At 38.8% G+C, this 22,560-nt stretch overlaps 1 protein-coding gene across 5 annotated transcripts in view; it reads left to right on the top strand.

The window, feature by feature from the left end:
- Window positions 1–393: 393 nt before the first annotated feature.
- Window positions 394–22,560, top strand: part of CDYL (chromodomain Y like) — a 105,432-nt gene continuing 83,265 nt past the window's right edge. For all 5 annotated transcript variants that reach the window (XR_009115315.1, XM_058035657.1, XM_058035686.1 and 2 more), the window contains exon 1: window positions 394–752. Coding sequence is in view for 4 of the 5 variants with exons in the window: in XM_058035657.1 (XP_057891640.1) it covers window positions 729–752 (24 nt within the window). In the remaining variant the exon portion in view is untranslated. The remainder of the gene's footprint in view (window positions 753–22,560) is intronic.

Genomic DNA, 22,560 nt, shown 5'->3' with positions numbered 1-22,560 from the left:
ACAATGGGAGATCAAAGCCGGGATGGGGTGGGGGGAGGAGGAGAAGGAGCAGGAGGAGGAGGAGGAGGAGGAGGATGGTGCCGGGCGGCGGCGCGGGGGGGCGGCTGGTGGAGCCGGCGGGGCGGAGAGCGGCGGTTCGCGTGTGGCGCTGCCTCTCTGCGCTCGATTAGTGTTCCTGGGGAGGGAGCGAGCGAGTGTAGCCGCCGGCGGACGGAGGGGGGCGGGGGGGCGAGCACGCGTGTGAGTTCTATGCGCGCGGGTGCGCGCGGCTGCGTGCTCCCGCGGGCGCGCGCTCGGGCGCGCGCTCGGGTGCGCGCGCGCCGGGCTGTGCGAGGGCGAGCCGGGAGAGCGAGCGAGTTGCGCAGCTGCCGTGCGCGCACCCCCCCGCCGCCGCCGCCGCCGCCGCCGCCAGCGCCAGAGCAGCAGCAGCAGCAGGGGCAGGAACAGGAGCACCTCACTGGCATTTAACGAGCGGAGCTGCTAGCTGCGCTGGAGAGAGACGCGCAGGGAGGAGGAGGAAGAAGAAGAGGAGGAGGAGGACGGGAAGCGGAGAAGAAGGAGGGGAAGAGGAGGAGAAGAGGAGGAGGAGGAGAAGAAGAAGAAAAAGAAGAAGAAGAAGAAGAAGAAGACGAGGAGGGAGAGGAGGAGGAGGAGGCCAAACGGACACCAACTGAAACAAAAGTATTTCCAAACCGGCACCCAACTCCACCTTGTGAGGCTCCCACAGCATGGCTTCCGAGGAACTCTACGAGGTAAGAGCCCCCGAGCCCCGCCGGCCCTGCCCCCGGCCCCGCCGGCCACCGCACCCCACCCCACCGCACCCGAGAGCGTTTTTGTTGCTCCCCGGGAGCGCCGCCGGGCTTGTCACCCACACTTGCAGCGGCTGCTGCCCCTTCCCGCTGGGCCCAGCGCCTGCGTGTGTGCCCAGCCTGGCCCCCCGCCCCCCCTTCCCTCCCCAGTTTTGCTGGAGGAGGACGGAAATGTGACTGAACGGAGGAGACAGCAAAGTGTTACCGTGGCCTGCGCTCCCCCCCCCCCAGTCCTTTCCCCACGTTCACACAACACTTTGACTCCGGGAGGAGAAGGGGGGGTGCTGGATGAGGCGAGCAGCGCTGACAGCCCCGGCAGTGAGCACGTCGAAGTGCGAGCCCGGCGCTGTGCAAAAATGTGAGCAAAGCCGAGTTATTGCCTCTGTCCGGGCCGAAAGGCGGGGGGGGGGCGGGGGAGGAGGAGGAGGGCAGAGGGGCTTTCCTCTTGGGTTTGTGTCCATACCAAAGTCCTGTGCCACCATCGTGTGCCTTGGCCGTGCGGCAAGCTGCGGCGGTGCAAAATACTAAAATTTAAACTCCTCGGCTCTTCGTGCTCCAGCGATAGGGTTGAGGTTGCGAGAGAAGCCAAAAAGATTGAAAGTTAAGGCTTTGACACGCCATCCTTCACTCGTCACTCGGGAGGTGGTCACAGCGTGTGCTGACGGGAGAGGGAGGTCTTGGGGTGAAGAAGGGAACAAGGTGACAGCCGGACTTTGAGTTTCCTATCTTATGTCTGGCAATTTCACATCCTTGCCCTTAACTGAAAAGCATCATGGTTCTCTTGGATTGAACTTCCTTGTTTTTATTTTTGCAAGAAGTTATCCTCGGGACTGAAAAGCCATTGTTGTTTTGGAGCTGTTCTTGCCTTTTGAGTAGAGAAGTGGCTTCCAAAACCAAAAATGCTCTTATCTGATAGTTAATATGCATCCAGACAGCGATCTATTAAAAATATATATCCAGAGGCTGGAACTCCTAAGGTTAAAAGGAGGCAGATAGCCTTCAGGACCCTTGACAGAAGATGTCTTACCGTACAGCTGGTGCACGTGAATCTCTCCTTATTTGAGTTACATCTGTGATGCCATCGGTGAACAGACCCTGTAGAAGACAGTGTTAGGTGCCCCGGGTGGGCTTGTATTTTAAGCAAGTTGGCTGTCAGCAGAGGTGCTGAACTGATAGACTAGAAAGAAGACCAAAGGCCTGTATTCCCAAGGCAGATAAATCATGGTTAATTGCACTGGCAAGTTTCCCCATCCTCACAAGGTAGCTTAAGCCAATCTTGAAGGGATCATCTCTGAAAGTTGGAGAGAAATTCAGGAACCTCTTCTGCGTCTCAAGGAATTGCCAAAAACTTGCTTTGACTTTGCGAGGGTTGTGTTGAGTTTGTGGAGTTGGGCCTGTAGACTGTGCTGTGGCCAGTTCTTGCTCTTGGTGTGTTGCCGTGTGGGATCAAAGATGCACAACGAGATACTGGTTTTGATGGGCACTAATAAATGACCAGGAAAATTCTGTTTGCTGAGCATTGGACTGAGGCTAAGAATGACCATTGTGCATGACTCTTCTTGGCTGTCTTGTGTTCAAAATGTTGATTTGTTGGCTCAGTAGTCTGTGGGGCGCAGTTGTCCTCTGGGCAGGTGGCGCGTAGTGGCCATTGCGCAAATGCCGCTCTTGAAAAACACCTGAAGGGATACTTCTACATTTTAAAAATCTGACACTTTCTTTAATCGTGCAAGTGCAAAGTTTAATTAAGGTGCCAAAATAGTTAATGCTTTTGGACTGACATGTGGTCAAGCTGTCTCTTTTTTCTAAATTGTTGCTCATTTTTGACAAGTTTTGTCTTATAATGAATTTTCTAGCCATGTCTGAAAAACTATAAAATAATAAATGATTTAAATATAGTGAGCACTAATTTAGGAAGGACATAGCTGTGAGTAGACATGAAATGTTACTTTTTAAGTAATTTAAGCTATTTTGTGAACTGCCTGTGTTATTGATGGTGGGTTTACTTCTGTTTCATGGTTGTCTTATTTATAGGTCATGCCATTCAATATCATTTGAATCTGGTGTTTGAAATCTGCTGCCATTTGTTATACTTCCATTTTTCCTTCTCGATCTTGATCTAGTGTCTTGATCAAAAAAATGTTGTGTAATCTATTTGCAATTGTTAGTTTAAGTATGAATGCCAGCTATTTCTGCTGATATGTGTCATGGTTCTTCCAAAATACAAATGAAAAATCCTCTTATAAAAAATGATGGTAAGTTTGTTTTTCTTCTTTTTTTTTTTTTTTTATCTTAGTGCATTCACTTATTTGTGGGATTCTTTATATTCTGGATGTCATCCCTGAAGTGAGGGAGCTGATCTCTATGTAGGCCGGTGATTTCAAATTCAAAGATCAAGACCTTGAAATCTACTAATGGGTTGGCAGTGTGACTGGGGCTGGCTGTGTATCCTCAGTGTCATTTGTTCCCATGCATTTTAGAGGTTGTGGTGATGACTACCTGCTATTTTTTTCCCTCTTTTTTTTCTTATTTTTTCTTTTTTTTTACTGGGGTAGAAACATTGAAGAGACTCTTTTCTAGATGAAAAATGCAGCAGTCGGTAATGTTACCGGCCTCTGTAGGTGAGGCAAATAACATACTTTTTGTGTTTTCAAGTTTGTTTCTTCAAGGGACAAAGTGCTTTTTAGTGAGGTGGACAGACATGGAGAAGTTGGTGAATAAGGTGAAGGAAAACGTAAGAAAAGGCGCATTGGGTTTTTATTTCTGCAATTTTGTTTCAACAGGCATTGACATCTTATGGCACCTCTCTTTGTATGTGCCTGCTGGGATTAGTTAGTGTGGTTTTTGAAAAATCCTTTGTACAGCCTTTAGGCAAATGGTAGGGTTAGCTTCTTCTTCAGTGTGACAACTTTCCTTTGGCTTACTGACCTGTTTCCCACTAAACATTGTCACTTGTTCTCACCATCTTCACTGGAGTAATTAGAAGTAGACCTCATTTCCAAGGTTTTTTCAGAAGCAAACTATGTTTGCTCTCTCTGCAGTAAAATCCCTTGACTTCCTTTGGCAAACTCTTGCAAGTGATGTCTGGGATTGAAGTCATCCTGAGTTGTGGTTGGCATGACAAGTTTGTTTGATGAAATGTGGAAATGATTCCATACAAGTGCTCTGTGGGAGAACTGCGTGCTAGCCAGCAGATCAGATGTACCAAGTCGTGGTCAGTGGACAACGACTAATCTGTGCTGAGTTGGGAAGAGTCTCTTTCTCATAAAATTTAATATTTTGTTTTTGTATTAGGTGAGGTGGAAATGCATTGAAGTTCTCTACTGTTGGACATTGTGTCTAGTCAAATTACTGAGTGTTTCTGCCTTTCCTCAGGGAACTGCTGGTACAGCTGATACCCATAATATACATGGCCCACTGGATCCATTTGTGTGACTCTGGCTAGGCTTGGGCCATGATTGCTACTCACGTCAAAACATTTTTACTGGGTTTTACTGATAAGTAAGCAAAACAGTTTGTGTGAACTTTGCTAGTGTACCTATGCCTTGATGCCTTCTCTTTACCCTGTGTTTTACATTGGCATTGGTCATAAACCCAGTGTTTTAAGGTGTCTTAACCAATTTCCATTTAAATATTACAGATTAAGATACTGAAAGTCCTGTGCTTCAAAATTATACATTTTTGTATGTTTTATAAAATGGAAAATATATATATATATTAAATCTTCCATTGCCTTGCAAAAAACTTGCATTTTTTCATACTGGTGTCTTATATCCTCAAGGTGATACTTCACTTCCAATGATGATTCAGTACTTTTGGTTTTATTTTTAGAACTAAAGCCTTTGACATTAAATTATACAGATACAGTGAAACTACAAACTGAAACAAATTTCAGGAGCAACTGGCTGAAGTGCTATGGCCTGACATTAAGCTATGTGTCAGGTTTAATCACCTAATAAGTAAGCCCAAAGACACATAGTCCAAGAAAATTTAAGCTTTGTGTGCAGAGTAGTGGCCACAAGTCAAAAAAAGTGATCCTGTGGGCTGTTCTTCATTGTGCGTGCTAGTCTTTTAAATGATAGAGTGTAGAAAACTGTTGGAGAAATGCTGTCATTTTGTTGAAAATTTGATACTGCATAGGAATTACTCACTTAAACCCAAAGTTTCTCTCATGGCCCTAGTAACTCTGCAGCGATCAAATCTTCATCATGTTTTGTGTGCATTTACTGGAAAGTTTAAACATTTGTTTTGCTTAAGTTAACTGAAAGGATAAATCCATTATCTGCAGTATGCAGCTTGGAGTTGTAGTTTTTAATGGCTATTTGATGAAAAATTACTATTAGCAACAAATCAGAATTGGCTGTATATTCAGGCAATAGCCATTTTTTTCCTCATTGCAATGGGCTGTTTTCATTCAACCTGTCTTGCAGGAATTCCAGATTGTCTTCTGTTGCTTGTTTCTGATATGCTGATTCCCAAGATCTTGGTTAAAGATCTTGTTCATAAGGAGGGACTTACAGTCATTGAGGTGTAATGAGGTTTTTATGAGTTTATTTTAACAGCTGGTGAAAATGCTTGTTTCAGGAGAGGTAAAAGACACAAATTTGCTTGACTGACCCTATCCAACTAAGTAAGACTAGGAATTTACATCAGATGTGTTTGTGCTGCTTCCACTCCTTAGGAAATACACATCTGACTTCCAATGGAGTTGAGGATTAGCTCTTCATCCTCCACGGGTGACTTTCACTTCTTTAAACTAGAGCACGAGTGCAAGAGCACTGCAGGAGTGGAGCCATCACATTTAGTGTAAGAAACTTGACTTTTCCGTGTTCCTTGCCAAGCTGCTTTTAACCAGCTTGATTAGCCCCAGAACTCTGGACAAAATTGAGGAGTAGTGCCCTTTCTTCTGGTGCAGCTGGAGGGAAGGGCTTGAGCTGCCCGGGGTTTTCTCCAGTGTGCCCTGCCCTCCATGGCGCCGCTGGCCGGGCAAGGCTCAGGGCTGCTCCCAGGGAGAGCTCGAACACATGCAGGGAAAGGAGGGAACCTCTGTCTGTGTCCTGTGTGGAACACAAATGGCTCACAGATATGGAGATGTCCCAGTAGGTTTTATGCACAAAACTCCTTTGTATGTACATGCACAAAATCAGTATAGTAAAAATAATGGTTTTATTTTTTCATGTATTGCTTCTTTTGAATTGCTCATGTCCCTCACAGACAAAAAAAAAAAAAAAAAAAAAGGAAGGCAGGGAAACTGGGAAAGAGATGTCTCATCCATAAAGCCTGCGAGGCTCTGATAATTCTTAACCTTCACAGTCTGTCTTTTACTGTGATTTAATTTATTGAGTTTTTTGGTCAATCAGAGATTTATTACTGTGGTGCCAGTCACGTTTAGAGTTACAGAACAATTACTTCCAACTTGCAAGACTGTACTATCACAGAAGGTTGCTCCACTATGCTGATGTTCAGTACCTCTTGAATGAGGATAAATTATCGGACACAAAGAAGTTAATGAGACATGCCACAGCCCCTTGTTCTTCAGGAAGGTTGGCGTAGCTGGAACAGCATCAGGGTTGCTGTGTCCCTTTTAGACTTCTCAGTAGGTGCAGCTTCATTTCTTCCTGACTGCTGCAGCATTTCTGATCTGTGCCAAAGCAGTAGAAAAAACCAAGTTACTAACAGTTATGCTTTCATCTTATTCAACCAGACTATGTGATAACTGGATGTGCAGATCTGTTGGATATAACAGAGAAGCAGCCCTATAATGCCACTCTTATTCTTCTGTAATAAATTCCAAATCTGCTGTTACTGGGCAGTGTATTATTTTTGTGTATCTGTTGGAAGCACAAGCTCCACAAATTGTATTTGCAGGGTAAAAAGGGATGCACAAGTCTCTCCCTGTTCTCTTCTATGCCTTTCAGGTTTTGAATGGCTGGATGCCACGTGATAGATATTATGGGTCATTAAATACAGGGTTGATTATTTTTTTAATCTTAGAAAAAATATTTATATTTATAATCAACCCACCATGTGGTTTCTCTGACAGTATGCTGCTAGTCCAGAAAATACCTTAAAAGTACAGTATTTTATATTATCAGATGTATTTTCCAGAGCTGTAGTGTCTCTCTACGAAGAGCTTTTATTTTTTCTGATTTCTGATGAGCTTTTAATATTTACACACAAGAATTTTGTGCTCTTTGAAATTATTTCTTTGAACTTCTCTCCATATTACTTAGAGGAAAAGAAAACTGGCATGTACTGGTTCAGTACACTGTAAAGGCAAAAATATTTACAGTTTTCATAAACATCCTCATAAGATTTACATGTGTCCCTAATGGTGACCTGTGGCAGATATTTTTCAAGGCATCTATTCATATGTATGAATACACGGGATGGATGTGGATTAAAAAGCATATTTTAATCATAGATCTACATTTTTAAGTTACTTTAAAGCCACATTGGTAGGATTAATTTTAAAATAAAGCAACTATTTCCTAAGTATCTTTTAACTGTAAATTAGTTGTATTGAATAGTGGAACTATGTAACTCAGTTTTGTTGTGGTTCTTCAGTGAGGCTTCACATTTTATTATCACAGTGCACACAATGAATTAGTAAAGCTCAGATCAAATCTTTCTTCTTGGCCATGTTAAGTCTGAGGGTTTGTTTCATTTCTTTTGTGGGGAAAGATAAAGTATATATTCAAGTGGCCTAACCACATTTGTAGTTGTGCTTCTCTAACTCTTCTGCCCCCACAGTTTGTTACACCTTCTAAGGAAATTAAGTGTTCATTCTTTGCTGATTGTCATAGTAGCAAATGAAAAATCAAAACTCTGTTAACATTTTTTTAATATCTTGGATTGAAAGGGAAGGAGCTCTTCTCTTCTCTTCTCTTCTCTTCTCTTCTCTTCTCTTCTCTTCTCTTCTCTTCTCTTCTCTTCTCTTCTCTTCTCTTCTCTTCTCTTCTCTTCTCTTCTCTTCTCTCTCGTTTGGTTTGGTTTTTTGTTTAAATAACTTTGTGATTTTCATTTTGCAGAGACATTTAAATACTTCTCTAAGCATCTTCACTTGCTGTAAAATACTGGATTATGTAAATTTGCTTGGTTTAGGGAAAAAAATTTGGCTTTATTTTGGAGATGCCACAGTTTAAAGCAAGTTGTGGGAAGTATATTGCGATGTACTTATCACAGAAAAATGTTGCATGTACATTTTGTAAATACAAATGTAGGGTAACCATTGAGGTACAATCTTAAGAGTGTTGAAATGGGTATATGTCAACTTCAAAATGCTTTCAAGACTATGATGTGTTGAATGTTGTATTCAGTGGATATTTAGAAGTGGGCAGTTTATTAAGTTCCTTCCATTAAATGCAGCTCTTCAATGAGGCATCACCAAGATATTGATAACATTTTTGTTACCAATCACTAGACATATGAAGGGTAGAAGCAATTCAAAGTATATTTGTGAGAGTTGATTGGAGTATAGTTTGGCTAGTTGTTAAATCATGCTCATTTGTTGTGTTTTGATTTCAGCACCTGATTTTCCCCAGTTCTTTGTATAAAACACAGCTTGTGACAGCACAGTGTGACGATTCCATTTCATTTTTGTGTTGAGGTCACTTACAGAGTTAAAAGCAACAGACCTGGGATTGTGTCTGTAAGAAATAATAGGAATGTAAGGCTCTATGTACTGACACAAAGGATCCATCCAGTTCAGCACCCCAGTTCCTATCACAGGTCCATAATGTCTCACTGTAGAGTGAAAAATGGGAAATATGGCACAGCAATAGTCATTGGGAGCTTTCATGGCTGGCTTTGTTGGGACAAGGCAGATTTCAGCCTTGGTTATAAAATACTGGCAGCATAACCTGAGCTGCCCAGATGTTCCAAGCCCACATTCATTACCTGTGCACATCTGCCAGGGGCTTGTGGCTGCAGGCCACAAATACATTGTTGTTCCTGAATTCTGTGTTAACTTGAACTCAGATTTTTCAAGAAGAGGTTGTTAGTGCATGTGATCAAACAAAACAAACATTAACTCTGTGTAAAACTTCAAGTCATCAGCTTGAGGTTGTATGCTCTAGATACCTACAGAGTCTTCAGCACAGACTTGATGTGCTGACGGACTGTATGCCAAAATAAGTCTAGCTGGCAGCTGTGTGGAAGTACACTCAGCCTAGAAAATTTGGAGAGAGGAATGTGCCCACAAAATAAGACAAATTGTAATAGCACTTGTAATAATAACTCTAGGAATTAATGTCATTATTTGAAGTTAGTACTGTTTTGTAAGTATAAGCCATAGTAGATTGTACTGAAGTATAATATATAAAGGTTAGGAAGACTGATGGAAAATTTTTTTGAAAACAGGAAAAAACAGCATTTTTTTCTCCTCTGTATCTTTTTGCCATGTAATTACTTTATAACTTAACTCTTAGGTGGCAAGTCATGTTTTCAAGACTAGCACATTTTTTCTCACTTACTTAGTTTACTGATAAGGACGAAACTTGATCTTGAATTAGCAGTGCTTTCAAAGAACAAAGAAACATAAAGTAAGAGCAGTGATGTTTACATCAGACAGAATCTTGAGCTTTTGTTCTTAGTGTATTTTTCTGTGGAATTAGTTTGTAAATATAGTTATGCTAAATAGATATATTCACAGCAACTTGTCAGTTGAGTGAGCATTTCCAGCAAAACAATTTCTAATGTTTCCTGAAAATGATGCTTTGACCTCAGTTTGCCACCCCCTTTTGCAGCTGAAGGAGTAACTAACTAGATGTCCAAGCATTCCCAAGTGGAACAGAAGATTTAATGGAGTGCAGTTTTAGGGCAGTCAATCAATTTTCACTTGTGATGTAGCAAAGTCAGAAATTTAAAAGAGCAAATTTAAACTGTTGGTGCACATCAGGTTTTTTTTGTAATATATGTATGTAGAGAAGGTTAAAGCCCAGCTTTGAAATTTTTTCTCTTCTTTGTCTGGTTCATGTGCTTAGTGTTATGTGCTTTGGGTTTTGATTTGATTGTACAAAAGCAAGTGTGTGGAGTGGGAGGAAAAAAGGACACTTGATCTCTATTTGGTTTTAATCTGAAAAAAACTTCCATAAGACAAAGTACTACGGAAGTATAGGACAAGTTTATCATTATATGACTTTTGAAGGCATTGGCTTCCAGAGAATTAACACTGGCATGAGCTCTATTTTTACCCAGGTCATCAAGGAATGATCAATAACAACAAAGAATTTTTTTCCCCAAATGCCGAAGGCAAGTAGGTTAACTTCCTTATTTCCAAAGATCCATCAGTGTTTCAGATTCTATTTCACTCCTGTTAGAGGCATCTCTCTTGTATCAGGGCAGCTCCTTAATTGATTTGTTTTTCCTCTCTCCCACATTGTACTCATCAGCTCTCCTGAGGTTTGTGCTTATTTATTTAAACTACCCAAGAATAAAATATTAGGTTCTGAATGAGAAGATGGAAATCACTGTATTTGAGGATGCTTCTTTGAGATGAGACACTGTAGGACTGCTAAAACATGGAAGCTGGTGGATCAAGCAGGTGTTGACTTGACAGCTTAAGCCCATGACTACAATGGATATTGGAAACCCAATGGATATAAAGGGTTATGACTTCACAAAACTTTAAAACTATACAAAGATGGGATAATCTTCATTTTTTCATCAGCAAGATACACACCACAGGTGTAGGCAACCTGTACCATACTTTTCTACTTCCTTAACAGTAAAGATTTAATAACATGGTTTTTGTCTTTTATTGGATTTTTGTTTTAAATGCTTATTGAGGAAAATCACCTTATCTTAAAACACCTTATCTTTAAAAAACAATTCTTTACAAAGATTGATTTAAGTTCTAAGTTCAGCTTTCCTGAAACTGGTGTGATGCAGAAGTATATTGAATAAGATGGTGTTTTGGGGGTTATCTATGCATGCTACAAAACATGGATTTAGTGGGGAGATAAAATGAGCGCTGGGAATGTGATATGGTTTCTGTCCCCATGAACATTAGGTTTTGAGCCACTCATAGTGACAGATGAAACTGTGCTGTTACTAATTTATAGCTATACCCATATTATTTTACTACATTTATCCGAATAAAATCATTTGCTATGCTCTGTTCTTCCTACCTTCAGACACTAAAGCACTGATGGACACATATCAGTTAAGTTATACTTAGAGTGTGAGATGTATTTTTTCAATACAAGTGAACATCTTAGTTAAACATTATGCTGGTATTGGTCTGTAAAATGTGAGGTTCTCTATTGTTGTGTGTTATTTAAATATATTCAGTATTAATTGAATTATCCAATTCTAAGTTCCTTTTTAAAGTAATTACAAATCAGTTTATCCTAAAAAATTCAATCCTTCACACCTGAGCATATATATATATATATATATATATATATATATATATATATATATATATATATATCTAATCAAAGCTAAGAAATGTAACAAAACTGATTCCTTGCATGCACACAAAGTAATTTCTTTATCATTCTTACTGTCAAACAAAAATCATGGGAATTAATGAGAGTCATGATTCTAGCCTATATATCTCTGTACATGGGTTTATTATTTCTATTAATAAAATAATGCTTTATTTGGCCCTTTATTTTTTATGTGTACTTGTTTATATTGAGGAAGCTGGAACTAAAAGTATGTGACTGAAGGTGATTAATTTGGAGAAAGGGATTTTATATGTCTACATGCTAAATAAAGACTTAAAGTATAGTGAGACAGTAAATTATGAGAAGGGGAAGAAGAAAATAGTGCTTGACTGTAGAACCAGTGGAATTTTATCTTGTGCTTGTCACTAAATTAATACTTCCTTTCTATTAATTTGTCCCTTTTGTCCAGTATTTGAGTTCTACCTACTCAATGTCTTTTCAATACCTGCCTCTCTCATTTTCAGTCAAACCGCCAGGAAATTCTTTTTTCCATCCACCTTGCCAGAAAAGGGCACTTTCAGTGTGGAATTGTTGCCTATTGATTGTAAAATAAGGATGTTTTCTGTTTTTTCTAGAAGAAGCTGGAAATTGGTTATATAGTGGAAGAAAGGCCTATGCGTTAAAATTGCTTTATCTTTTGTAGAAAGATGGGTGGGCAGGGGTTGTTGAGTGAAAATGGAGGCTCTCATCATTAGGTCACCTGCGTACTGTCTCAAAAAGTAATTCTCTCTTTTCTCTGTCACTGTATCACTCAGACTCAGGATTTCAGAGATGATTGCTCATCTCCCTGACGAAGTTTGAATCCCTTAGCCAAAGCACAAGCAGAATAAAGCCTTTTTCTTTTTTGCTTTCTTTTTCTCCCCCAGGTAAATATTGTCAGAACATCTTAGAATAAAGTAGAGCAGGCTAATTTGGTCTGGTAAAGAGAAGCTATGCTGCAAGTACAAGCTACATACAGACCTGTCTCCTTTTATGTTGGTGTTTGGTTTGGTTTTCATGGGGCTAACTGCAGAGAGGTATTCAACTTGCATGCAATGGTTTTTTGGTGTCCTCTGCAGTCAGTGAGGACTTTAGGCCAGAAGGCCCTTTAGACCATTTAAGTGAAATTTCTCTAAAAGGTCATAGACTTTATCCCCTTCCTCTGTAAAAAAATATACAAAAGTGAATTGGGTTAATTTAGTCAGTTAAGTTAAATATACTTAAATGTGGCCTCCTAAGCAGTAAGGTTTTGTTTCCTTTTTCTACAGTCTTCTGATCCTAATGCAGGATAATACCCAACTTTTCATTCATTATAGGCTTTCCCTTGGGGCTGTGATCTGTGTTAGTAGGTGAATGTTGCTAAGGGATTGTAGCGTTGAAGCATAAAGAGTTTAGCATATGGTGTAAGCTAAGGCTTGTTATCTGGAGAGACAATAACTGATCAAGTTATGTTTTTAAATAATTGTTATACTTTACTTCCTTTTATATTAAATCTCTGAAGGTATTCGGGTGGCTGCGTTTTATGATTGACTTCAGTTGTCTTTGCTTGGATTGCTCAGCTGTTCCTTCTGTTTGAGCCACAACAGCAGCTTGGCCATGTTTTAAGAGGATTGGAATATTGATCTGGCATCATTAAAAACAACCAAACAAAAAACTCTGGCTCCCAAATGTTTGTTTGGTTGAAGCAGTTCCTCCGCCTGTTTCTGTGCGTGGCCGTACATGTTCTTGCCAGGATGACAAAGCAGGTGTGGAAGGTTATTGAAGCTGTTGAGCTTCTGAGTGATGCCACAAATAAACAGCCTTAGTGAGCAAGTCCTGAGACGAGGGAAAAACTGTGCATGCTGACAGTGTTTGTGTTGGTTTTTCACTTAACATTTCTTTGAACAGTGTGATATTTAACATTTGGGAGACTGTCCACTTCCAGCTGTGAGTACTAGGGCTCTTTCCTCTACAAAAACAAATTTAATCTTAAACAAATTGAAGTGCCACAAGCCTTGCTTGCCGCCAGTGTCTTCCTCCTTCCTTTGCACCCGCACCGATTTCTGTCGCTGGGTGAGGGGAGCGCTCATTAAGGAAGCTTGCCTAGCTGAAGGTTGCCCACTGCTTTTACAGAAATAGTTTTCTGGCAGTTTATCGACTGGCCAAGGTTGAAATCCAAGAGGTGCCACTTCAAGGGAAGAAACAGGAATATATGGCGTGTCATGTTTGAAGAGAGACAGGAGAAAATGGGTTAGATGTGGGGGGATGGTTGCAGCAATGACTTGGCTCTGTTAAAAAAAAAAAAAAAAGAAAAAAAGAATCTGTCAAACTGCAAGCTTTATTTTCAGCTGGAACAACTCGCTGGACAGACTTGCAGTGCGACTGCAGAGCTTGTTGCCCGTGGCATGAGCTGACTCAGAGCCGTGTCCCGGACTCCACCTTGAGGTCACGCAGCCGGTGCGGGATGGGCTGGGGAGCAGCGCTCCCGGGAAAAGGGCTGCAGCCCTGGCACGGCGCAGCGCAAGGCGCTGTGCTGCGGGTTTTAGTGGCTGCTCACGCTTCCATTTCTGGGGAAATGCAAGACTTTGGGATTCCACTTACTTCTCCATGTTGCAAAACTTTTACAATTCCCTGAATTTACTTTCACCATAGCAGTTGCAAAGCTTGGTCAAACTTACTGCCTTTAGTGTGCTGTGGAAGTAATGAAAATTCTGCCGCTGTGTAAGGTTGTGTTTTCCTTGTCCACCTGGATTACACTGTAACTTGCTCTGAGGCTGTTGTGCAAACCCAGTTTGAAGATGGAGGGGACAAACAAGTATAGTTAAAAAGTATAATTTATTTCTAAATGTTCTGGTTATTCACTGAGCGGGCAGTGGGCAGGGAGTGGGATGAAACAGGATGTCTCCTTGTAGTTGAGCTCGCTTTAAGCTGCATTTCATTTAAAATGCTGATATTCATAAAGATTATTTTTAGCCCCTCCAATGGAATTAAAGTTCAGAGTATAATCGCTGTCAATATCTTTTGGGTAGAAAAAGCTAGGTTTTAATTACTTTTGGTTTCAGTTTCACTAGCAGGAGCAAATTATTTTCGTTTTGAGTGTGTTTACGTGAAGGTGGGAAAACTGATAAGGAAAGTAAACTGCGTTGCTCTCTAAGTCCTTCCAATATATAAATAAAAAATGGTTAGGAAGGAAAAATACCTATTAATACTAAAGACTACAAGGCCAGTGCTGTCTTATGGAAGTATTTGGAACATAGAGGTAGTAATTGAGTGAGACTTTAGAAAGTAGCTGAGTGTTTTAAGTGCCCCAAATCCAATGTACTCAGTTCTTTGTGTGTGTTAGTCCCTTATTTTGCTTATATTAAGTAAAGATATTCTCTCAATTATTTAGGTATAGGTAATAATGAAGACATTTATTATTTCTGTATCGTAAATATTATTATAAAATACTGGACTATTTATTCAGCATTTTAAAGACAATTTTATTGAAAAGATTTAATATACTTATTACAAAGTCTGCATTTGTATGCAGTTTGAAAACATAAAATAGCTTAAAATATTGGTTATCCAGGGGTGTAGCACACAAAAATTAAAATTGCCTGAATGTACATTTAGATGACTCATTGTTTTAACAGGTGCATGTAGCAATAAGTGTTAAAGCTATACTTAGCTTCTAAACCAGTACAATTTAATAGTATTGCCAGCCATTGACATTGGTCCATCATTTAATTAAAAAACCCCAAACCAACAAATTATTAAATAAATAATTTAGAAGTAGAAAATAAGATTACACTCAGGAAAAAAGTCTATTGATCATTGTCTAGAAACTCAGTCCAATATATTCAAATTTATTTGCTTGCCAACAAATTATTGAAAACAAATGGTGAACACTTTAGACTACTTACATGAAAATAACTAAGTCAAATACACTTTCAGTGTGCCAATTTTTATTGAGTGCCACACTTCGGTAAGAGCAGAATCAAATTATAAAATTGTCCTTTATTATTGGCCCTTCCACTCTTCCTCAGTTCCAACATAGTTTTAACACCCAACCTGGCCTAGACACTGGGTTCTTTACACACAAAAAACAAAGAATAAAATTCTGGTTTTGATTTTTCACAAGATAAAAGTAAATAAATAAAGTATACACTTAGGGATAGAAAGTTGCCTCAGAAAGTTCTGTAAGATCTACATTTTCTATTTTTAGAAGCAAGGCACATTTTCTGTACATTTATGTGACAGAGTAATCTTCCTCTAAATGTCTAGATGCAAAGAAACCATGCACTGTTACTTCAGAGTGATTACATCAGCTGATGATTATTGACATTTTCTTGGAATTACTAATATGTGTTGGTCATTCGTCATATTTTTCTAAGAAAAAGCAATTGTGTTCTCTTCAATTTTACTATTCTGACAAAAGTGAAATGATATATAAGATCACTTCCATGAAAATAATCAGCACTGGTAGTTATCATTGCTTATTTCAATGTTCTACCAATACTGGCTTTGCCAATAATATATAATCACTCTTAAGGGGAATAATGTAATAAAATAAATGTAAATACTTAATTTAAAAAGTCATACAGATTTTACTGAAAATATAAAGAAAGCAGTTTCATCTCAAAGTTATATTACTTTCAGATAAAAGTTATGGAGGTGTTTTTTAATTCCTACAATGAAAAGTCATTAGGGATAGATAGAAAACTGTCATAGTGCAGTAAGGCAGAGGTGAATATTCAAATGTGTGAAGATTCAGTGAAAATGCCATGAGCACTAGTGGCTATTTGCTGTCACAACAAAAAGACCATTCATAGTAGATTATATAGACTTTAATCATAAACTTTCTATCCATGGGGTTAAGAACAGTATGAAAATTCTCTTATCTATTGAGAGCAAAATAATGCCAGTAACCACGTGTCTACTAGATAGGAGCACTAGTATTTGAGAGAGAAATACTGAAAGAAAAATTATTCTATGATTTCTTAAAAAATATGATGTGAGTCAGACTACTGTTGTTTTGGGGCCAAAATCTGGGTGTTTTGTTCTCAATTTATTGTGACTTACAAATAAGTATTTCTTTATTCTGATAGAAGCAAACAAATCTAAGTTTTTCTTTAGTCTACAGGAGACAGGATTTAAAACAAACAAAAACCACCAACCAAATGAAGGTATCTAAAGTATTGTGGTTTGTCTTTTGTTGTGTGTTAGTTTTAATCGTTTAGAAATGTAAATTAGATAGGCTAAGCCAGGATGTAACATAAGTACCAGACTGGACAGGTTGATGTTGATTGCAAAAAAAAGAACTGTAAAAGGTTGAAATGAGAACTGCTTAGCAGAAAATTAAAGAAAGCAGTCACTGCTTGTCCAAGTGTTCATGACAATTTGAACTGATCTGTACTTACCTCTTTACAATGAAGCTGAAAGTTTTGATTGACAAAGATACTCATGTAGGTGTAGTAATAATTTGTAAAGCACCTGCTGCAGTACTGCATGGTCTTCTGATTTCAGAAATCTATCTCCTTGCTAAGTCAACATGGTCCCTATCAAATCCATTTTAAACTGGTTGACTGGCAGATCATAAAGCAGTAATAGATTAAGGACATTCGTGCTGGATTTTTTAGAAGTTTTTCACAGCCCATTGCTTTGAGGATTTGGATAATAATCTAGAGGAAAATAGAATGTAATCTCTGGTAAAATGCGTATGTGCAGAAATGGATGGATTCATAAGTGTGAGGGATGGTCTGTGCTGTGTTAATGGGGATCATTCATTAATGAGGATACATTAATGAGGATACATTAATGGAGCTGAAGACACTTGTCCTGACAGTGGGGTCATACCTGCAGATTGGAGAGTGGTGCTTAGGGAAGGAGTAATTTGGTGATACAATACAGCAGCTAAAGTGCACATTGCAGTCTCTTGCTATGGACACGAGTGGAGTTAAGTATGCTGTTACCGTGCTATGTAGCTTTTAGTGAGATGGTAGAAAATTGTATCTTATTTGAGCTTCAAATGAAAAAAGCCCCAAAACCAAGGTGAACTTACAAAGAATCAGAAAAACATGTCGAGGACAATTGTAAATATTAAAAACAAATAAGTCAAGAAACCCTGGCATACAGCAGGAGCCTGGAGAAGCTCACTCTGTGTAGTATTTAGCAAAGGTGACTGATGGCCTGTAAGCACTTATACGGGGCAAAGATTTCAGACAAAGTAGTCCTTTACGTATACTAGGTTTTGGATGACAAAATGCAGTAGCTCAGAGCTGAACTCAGGTGTATTACTTCTAGAAATATAATAAATTTAATATTGAAGTTATCTCTCAGAACAGCTTATTTTTAAGAATGTTCTTATGTCAGGGGAAAAAAAAGCTATAATTTTTTCCAACAAGATGCCTTTAGTTCTAGCACAATATGATGATCTGATGCAGGAATTTTGGAGCGAAATTCCTTCTCTTATACAGGAAGGCAGACTAAGTAATTGTTACTTACACAGGTAATCTAAAAAATCTGATCTGAAAAGTGATTTTGGCATCAAGGGCACACGGTGCTCTGTTGTAATGTGCACCTGTGTTTTTGTTGGGAAGGCTGAAAAATGTGAGAGAAATGGAAGGTTAGGGATGTAATGAGAGAATATAATAAAGATGGGTTTAAATTTTATTTTACACATAGAGAGGAGCTAAGTATGAGATTTATTAAATCAAAATATGTGATCATCCAGGCAACACATACATCTTCCATATAGCATTTAGAAAGATTTTTGCATGCTAATTGTGTGAATTAGCAACCGGCTGGGAACAATACCCTGCTATTTGTTAAAGGAGAGACAATAAAGTTCTTCTAGACAGGAAAGAATCTACATTGTTAACAGATGACCTGAAAGTTCAGCTCATTGAAAAGGCAAATATTTTGACCGGGAGAATAATTCTTCCTGTGGAGCAGTATGAGTTGCTGTGCTAAAGCTGTACAGCTATTTTTAACCATGTCACAGCTATTGAGCTTAGTCTTCAATTTAGTTCATAAACAGTGTAAAAAAGACTAAGTAGGTCTTTCTTTTTGATGAATGTAGAGGTGAGTGTGTCAGAATCTGCCCTTTTTGCAGTTTTTGTTTATTTTGTGCAATTTCTGCTTTGGTTTTAACATCTTGGTTGTAGATTTTTGTCACTTGTCGTCACTACCTGCCGCATTCTGTTTTGTGGAACACCAGAAACACTTGCACTGGAGTAATTGTGGGCAAAAGTTGAAGTTGCATGTGCAATGAAGGTTGTTATGGTCTAGGGGGGAAAAAGTGGAGGCTCTGTGTAAAATCCTACTTCCTTCCAAATGACACTGAGTTTTTCAAAAGTTTGTTCTTGAACACTTCTGTGGTTTAAAAAGTTTTATTCCAGTTTTGCTTTGTGGCAGTTGTACAGCAGAATTTGCATTTGATATGTAACTTTTGAGCTTGACTAGAATCGTCTGGATGCTTGACTTGAACACTTGAGCATCTAAAATCTTTATCAGAAAATCTTTAATTTGTTTTCCTGAATTCTAGGCTTTTCTGTTTTAAATGCTGAATTTTTTTGATTTCTTTTTTTTTTTTTTACTATGATAAAGGTCTCTGAATTACTTCAGTGCTTTCCAGCGGTAAAGTTGTTGCCTAAATTATGTCTGCAGGTTAAGGTTCTTCAAAAGATATGTTTGTAATATAATCAATATCTTATTGAGAAATATTTGTAGTAATGAAATGCTACAAGACCTACATGTATCATAGACTTAAGATATTTAGTTTTTCGAATACATTAGACTGGAGGTTATACATCCAGATAAATAGATTTTAACTGCAGTAGTGGATATCACTGACAAGCTTATGTATCTATACAGGTAGAATTTAGATTCTTTATGATTTCTCTGGGACATGTTGCAGATTTTATGCTCAATCTGTGTATATACATGAGTGTGTACTGCATCTTTTGGGAAGAAAACAAGCATCTTACCTCTTTACTTTTTATTCCTTGCAATGTGGAAAACATGTAAGAAAAGGTAACCCAGACAGGAGAAACAACTATGAATTGCACAGAATGCAAAGCCCTGTGAATTTTGTTTCTTTTTGCTTTTGCTGTTAGTGAGTTTACTCACTTTATCTATCAAAATGGTGAAATTGGGTCCGGCCTAATCTTTTCCTTTGCCTTTTCACCACTTCCCCACTACAATGCTAATGTTTGAGGGACAACAGAAAGCAGGTGCAATGTACTACATTTTGTGATAACTTGATGATTTGGTGTCAAGCTGAGAACAGGCTATACTACCTTTGAATATTATTCTTAGAAATGAACTAGAAAGTATAACCACACACACAAACATTCCTTATGTTAGGGCACATTTTAATAGCTCACCACAACTTTTAAAAGAACTACTTTGAAAAAGACCATTTGACTAAAAAAAAGTGATACACTGTAAGTGAAATTATACCGAGTCTGCTCTGTAATACAGTTTATTGGCAATGCATCAGTGTTACCTCAAAAAAACCAACAGGAAAAGAAACTTCAAATTCAGCTTCCACCAAATTATGAGATGCTTGCTCTTGCTTGCCTGATGAAGACAATATAAACAAACCAAATTTAGGTTAGCCCCTTGTTCTTATATACTAGATAAATCTAATAAAACTTAAGAACTATGCCTAAGCATCTTTTTTTTTTTTTTTTATGGATTTTTGTACCTTATTGTAAAAATACTACTATTTACGTCACAAATTGAAACTCTCTCGATTCAGGAAATGCCAGATTAACAGTTGCCTTAATTCTCTTTATATCTAATTTGAGCTCAGACTGGATCATAGGTTTTGTGGTCAGGGAAGAAAACCATTTGCAGTCATAACTGACAGAACTAGAAGGTGCGCAGCTAATCTGCCCTTTCAGATGAGTTCAGTGGGAAGGATTCTTCCCCTTTGGTGCTCCCAGAGGAGAAGCATAAGCCATGAGCAAAAACCTGCCGTGCTTAAATTCTCCTGTTTGTCCTTATTCTCAAGAACCAGGGATTCCCACATATTTCTGAGGTAATATATATTGACATCCTGCCCTTTCCTCATCTCCTCAATTGGGTATTCCCTTTAACAGCATGTGTAGTCAGGACTCCATATAGAGACATCTTATGGAGTTTTTCCACCTGAAAGGTCTCCCTCATAACCCTCAATTGTTTTTTCTTTTTTTCCCTCCTGGTTTGCTTAATAGGTAGTTTGAGGTCATGTTTTCTTCCACAAAGAGATTTATTTTAAATTTTGGCAGTCCCATCAGTATTACTTTAAAGAGCTGTGAAAAAGCCTCCTTGGACTGTTAAGCTGATGACAACTTTGGAGGTGATATGACTTCTAAACTTGTAAAGAAACTTAATATTTGCCATTTTTTCACTACCAACTCACTTCAAATGAAATATCTTTAAAAACTCTCTTGGCACGAGAGTTACATTAAAGGTACAATAATTTTGTGATAGAAATAGCAACTTTTTGTATTGGTTGCAAGCATCTAGAGTGAACTTGTTAATTAAAAATTAGAGTTGTATCTACTTAAAACAAAAATGCAAAGCCTAAGTTCTCAATTTTGAAGTTAAGGAAACTTCCTAGAAATTTTACTTAAGAGTGCCTGTTGTCTTATCACAAAAGAGCAGAGTTGAAGTTTGCTTCTCTTATAGGATTTGCTCTTTACTCTTTGTTTTTCAGTAATTTTCTTAAATTGGAAGGGTCTGATGATTTTGTTGATTTTTTTTTTCCTTTGCATAGTGAGAAAAATTATGGAGTAGAGGGACTTCTAAGTAGCATTGCTATGTTTTAAACAATCAATGTTATGATCCAGGTGTATTGGTAAGGAGTTGGGAGTTTTTTCCATATTATCATGCCTATAATTCATAGTAATGATTTTATTTTACTTTGTCTACATGGATTCCAGTTAGTGTGCTCAGCTTCATGGGATCAATTTTGTGGGCTCTTACGTGCTTCCTAGAAGCCATTGCTCCTTGCCTTTCACCACTTGAACTTAAGAGTACCTGTTTTTAAGACAGTAATATATTTACTGTCCATATAGCTTTTCTTGATGTGTCTTAGCAGGCTTACAAAACAGCAGCAACCTGCCTACAAAATATATATTTACATCCTTCTTCAGCAGTAGCTTTGTCGATGGAAGAGTCGACAAAGTCCACTCCAGAGCATTCATCACTGCCCTCTACCTGGGGTTAGTGCCCTCTCTGGTCTGCTGGCTGAGCTGCTCATGGGAGCTCTCCTTAATCCAATTCAGTCAAATTGAGCCATGTTAGGAAAGATTTGTTATTTAAATTACTTAAGCTGATCTAGCTTATTTTGACTGACATGTTTAGGGAGTTCTTATATATGCAGCTCAGGCAGAAGATTTGAGAAGTGGTAACCATCAGGAGGATGTGATGATAAGGTGGGGCAGTGGGTGGCAAAGAGCAGGTCTTTCCCAGCTATGCTCAGACTGGTTGATGTGTACTCATCTACAGCCTGAAATTTGGGAACCTGGCTTTTCTTCATGGAGCACTCTGAAGTTTTTTGAGCCATTAAAAAGGAGAAGTCTGCCTGTGCTGGTTCCTGTCTGAGTGCTCCCATTAGCCACAATTTCGCCCAGAACCACCTAGAGCATATTGGCCAAGAGGCTTTGATTGTCCACTTTTGAATGACTCCTGCCAGCATTATTTCATAGTTGAACTAAAGTGCAGGTCTCCCTCTGGTGCCTACTTTGTAAAAGCACAAGATTTTATAATTGGGCTGAGCAATTGAAAACCAACTGTATGAAAAGAGAAAGGTCTCTTTGTTGTCCTGGTAATAGCAGTTCTGAGAGCACTGACAGGAACGTTAGACAGTAGACTGCTTTTTTTCTTGTGGTACATAGTGCTAATCTGCACATAAATTCAGAACTCTGTAGTCACTGTCAGCTGCAGCAGTTCGTCCTCTGCACCTCTTCTAACAGCAAAATCTTCCTTTTGGGAGGTTTGTTTGTTACTATGTGGATATGTGGGTAATGGATACCTGGATGTAGGTGCATATATGGAAATGAAACCAGAAAATTTTCATCACTTTCTTACCAGTTCCTTTTAGCTGTTCATTTTTGGAAATTAGTTGACCATTGATCTTTCTGATACAACCAGAATTTTCTGCTTTGATGGATTTTAATCTAATTTAAAACACTTAACCCACTTTTGAAAAGGCTCAGACATGGGTACATTGAGAGGAGCACACCACCACACACCCCCAACAAAATAATAAAAAGTGACATCATCACTGTGGGTGGAATTTTTCATTTACATCACCTTCCACTTCAGGGCCTGTGCCCCTTTCAGAGAACCACATTTTACATTATCAG

The sequence above is a fragment of the Melospiza georgiana genome, chromosome 1 (assembly GCF_028018845.1).
Source record: "Melospiza georgiana isolate bMelGeo1 chromosome 1, bMelGeo1.pri, whole genome shotgun sequence".
NCBI lineage: Eukaryota > Metazoa > Chordata > Aves > Passeriformes > Passerellidae > Melospiza > Melospiza georgiana.
The sequence above is the reverse complement of the archived record's forward strand: the minus strand, read 5'-3'. Positions and strand labels throughout refer to the sequence as shown.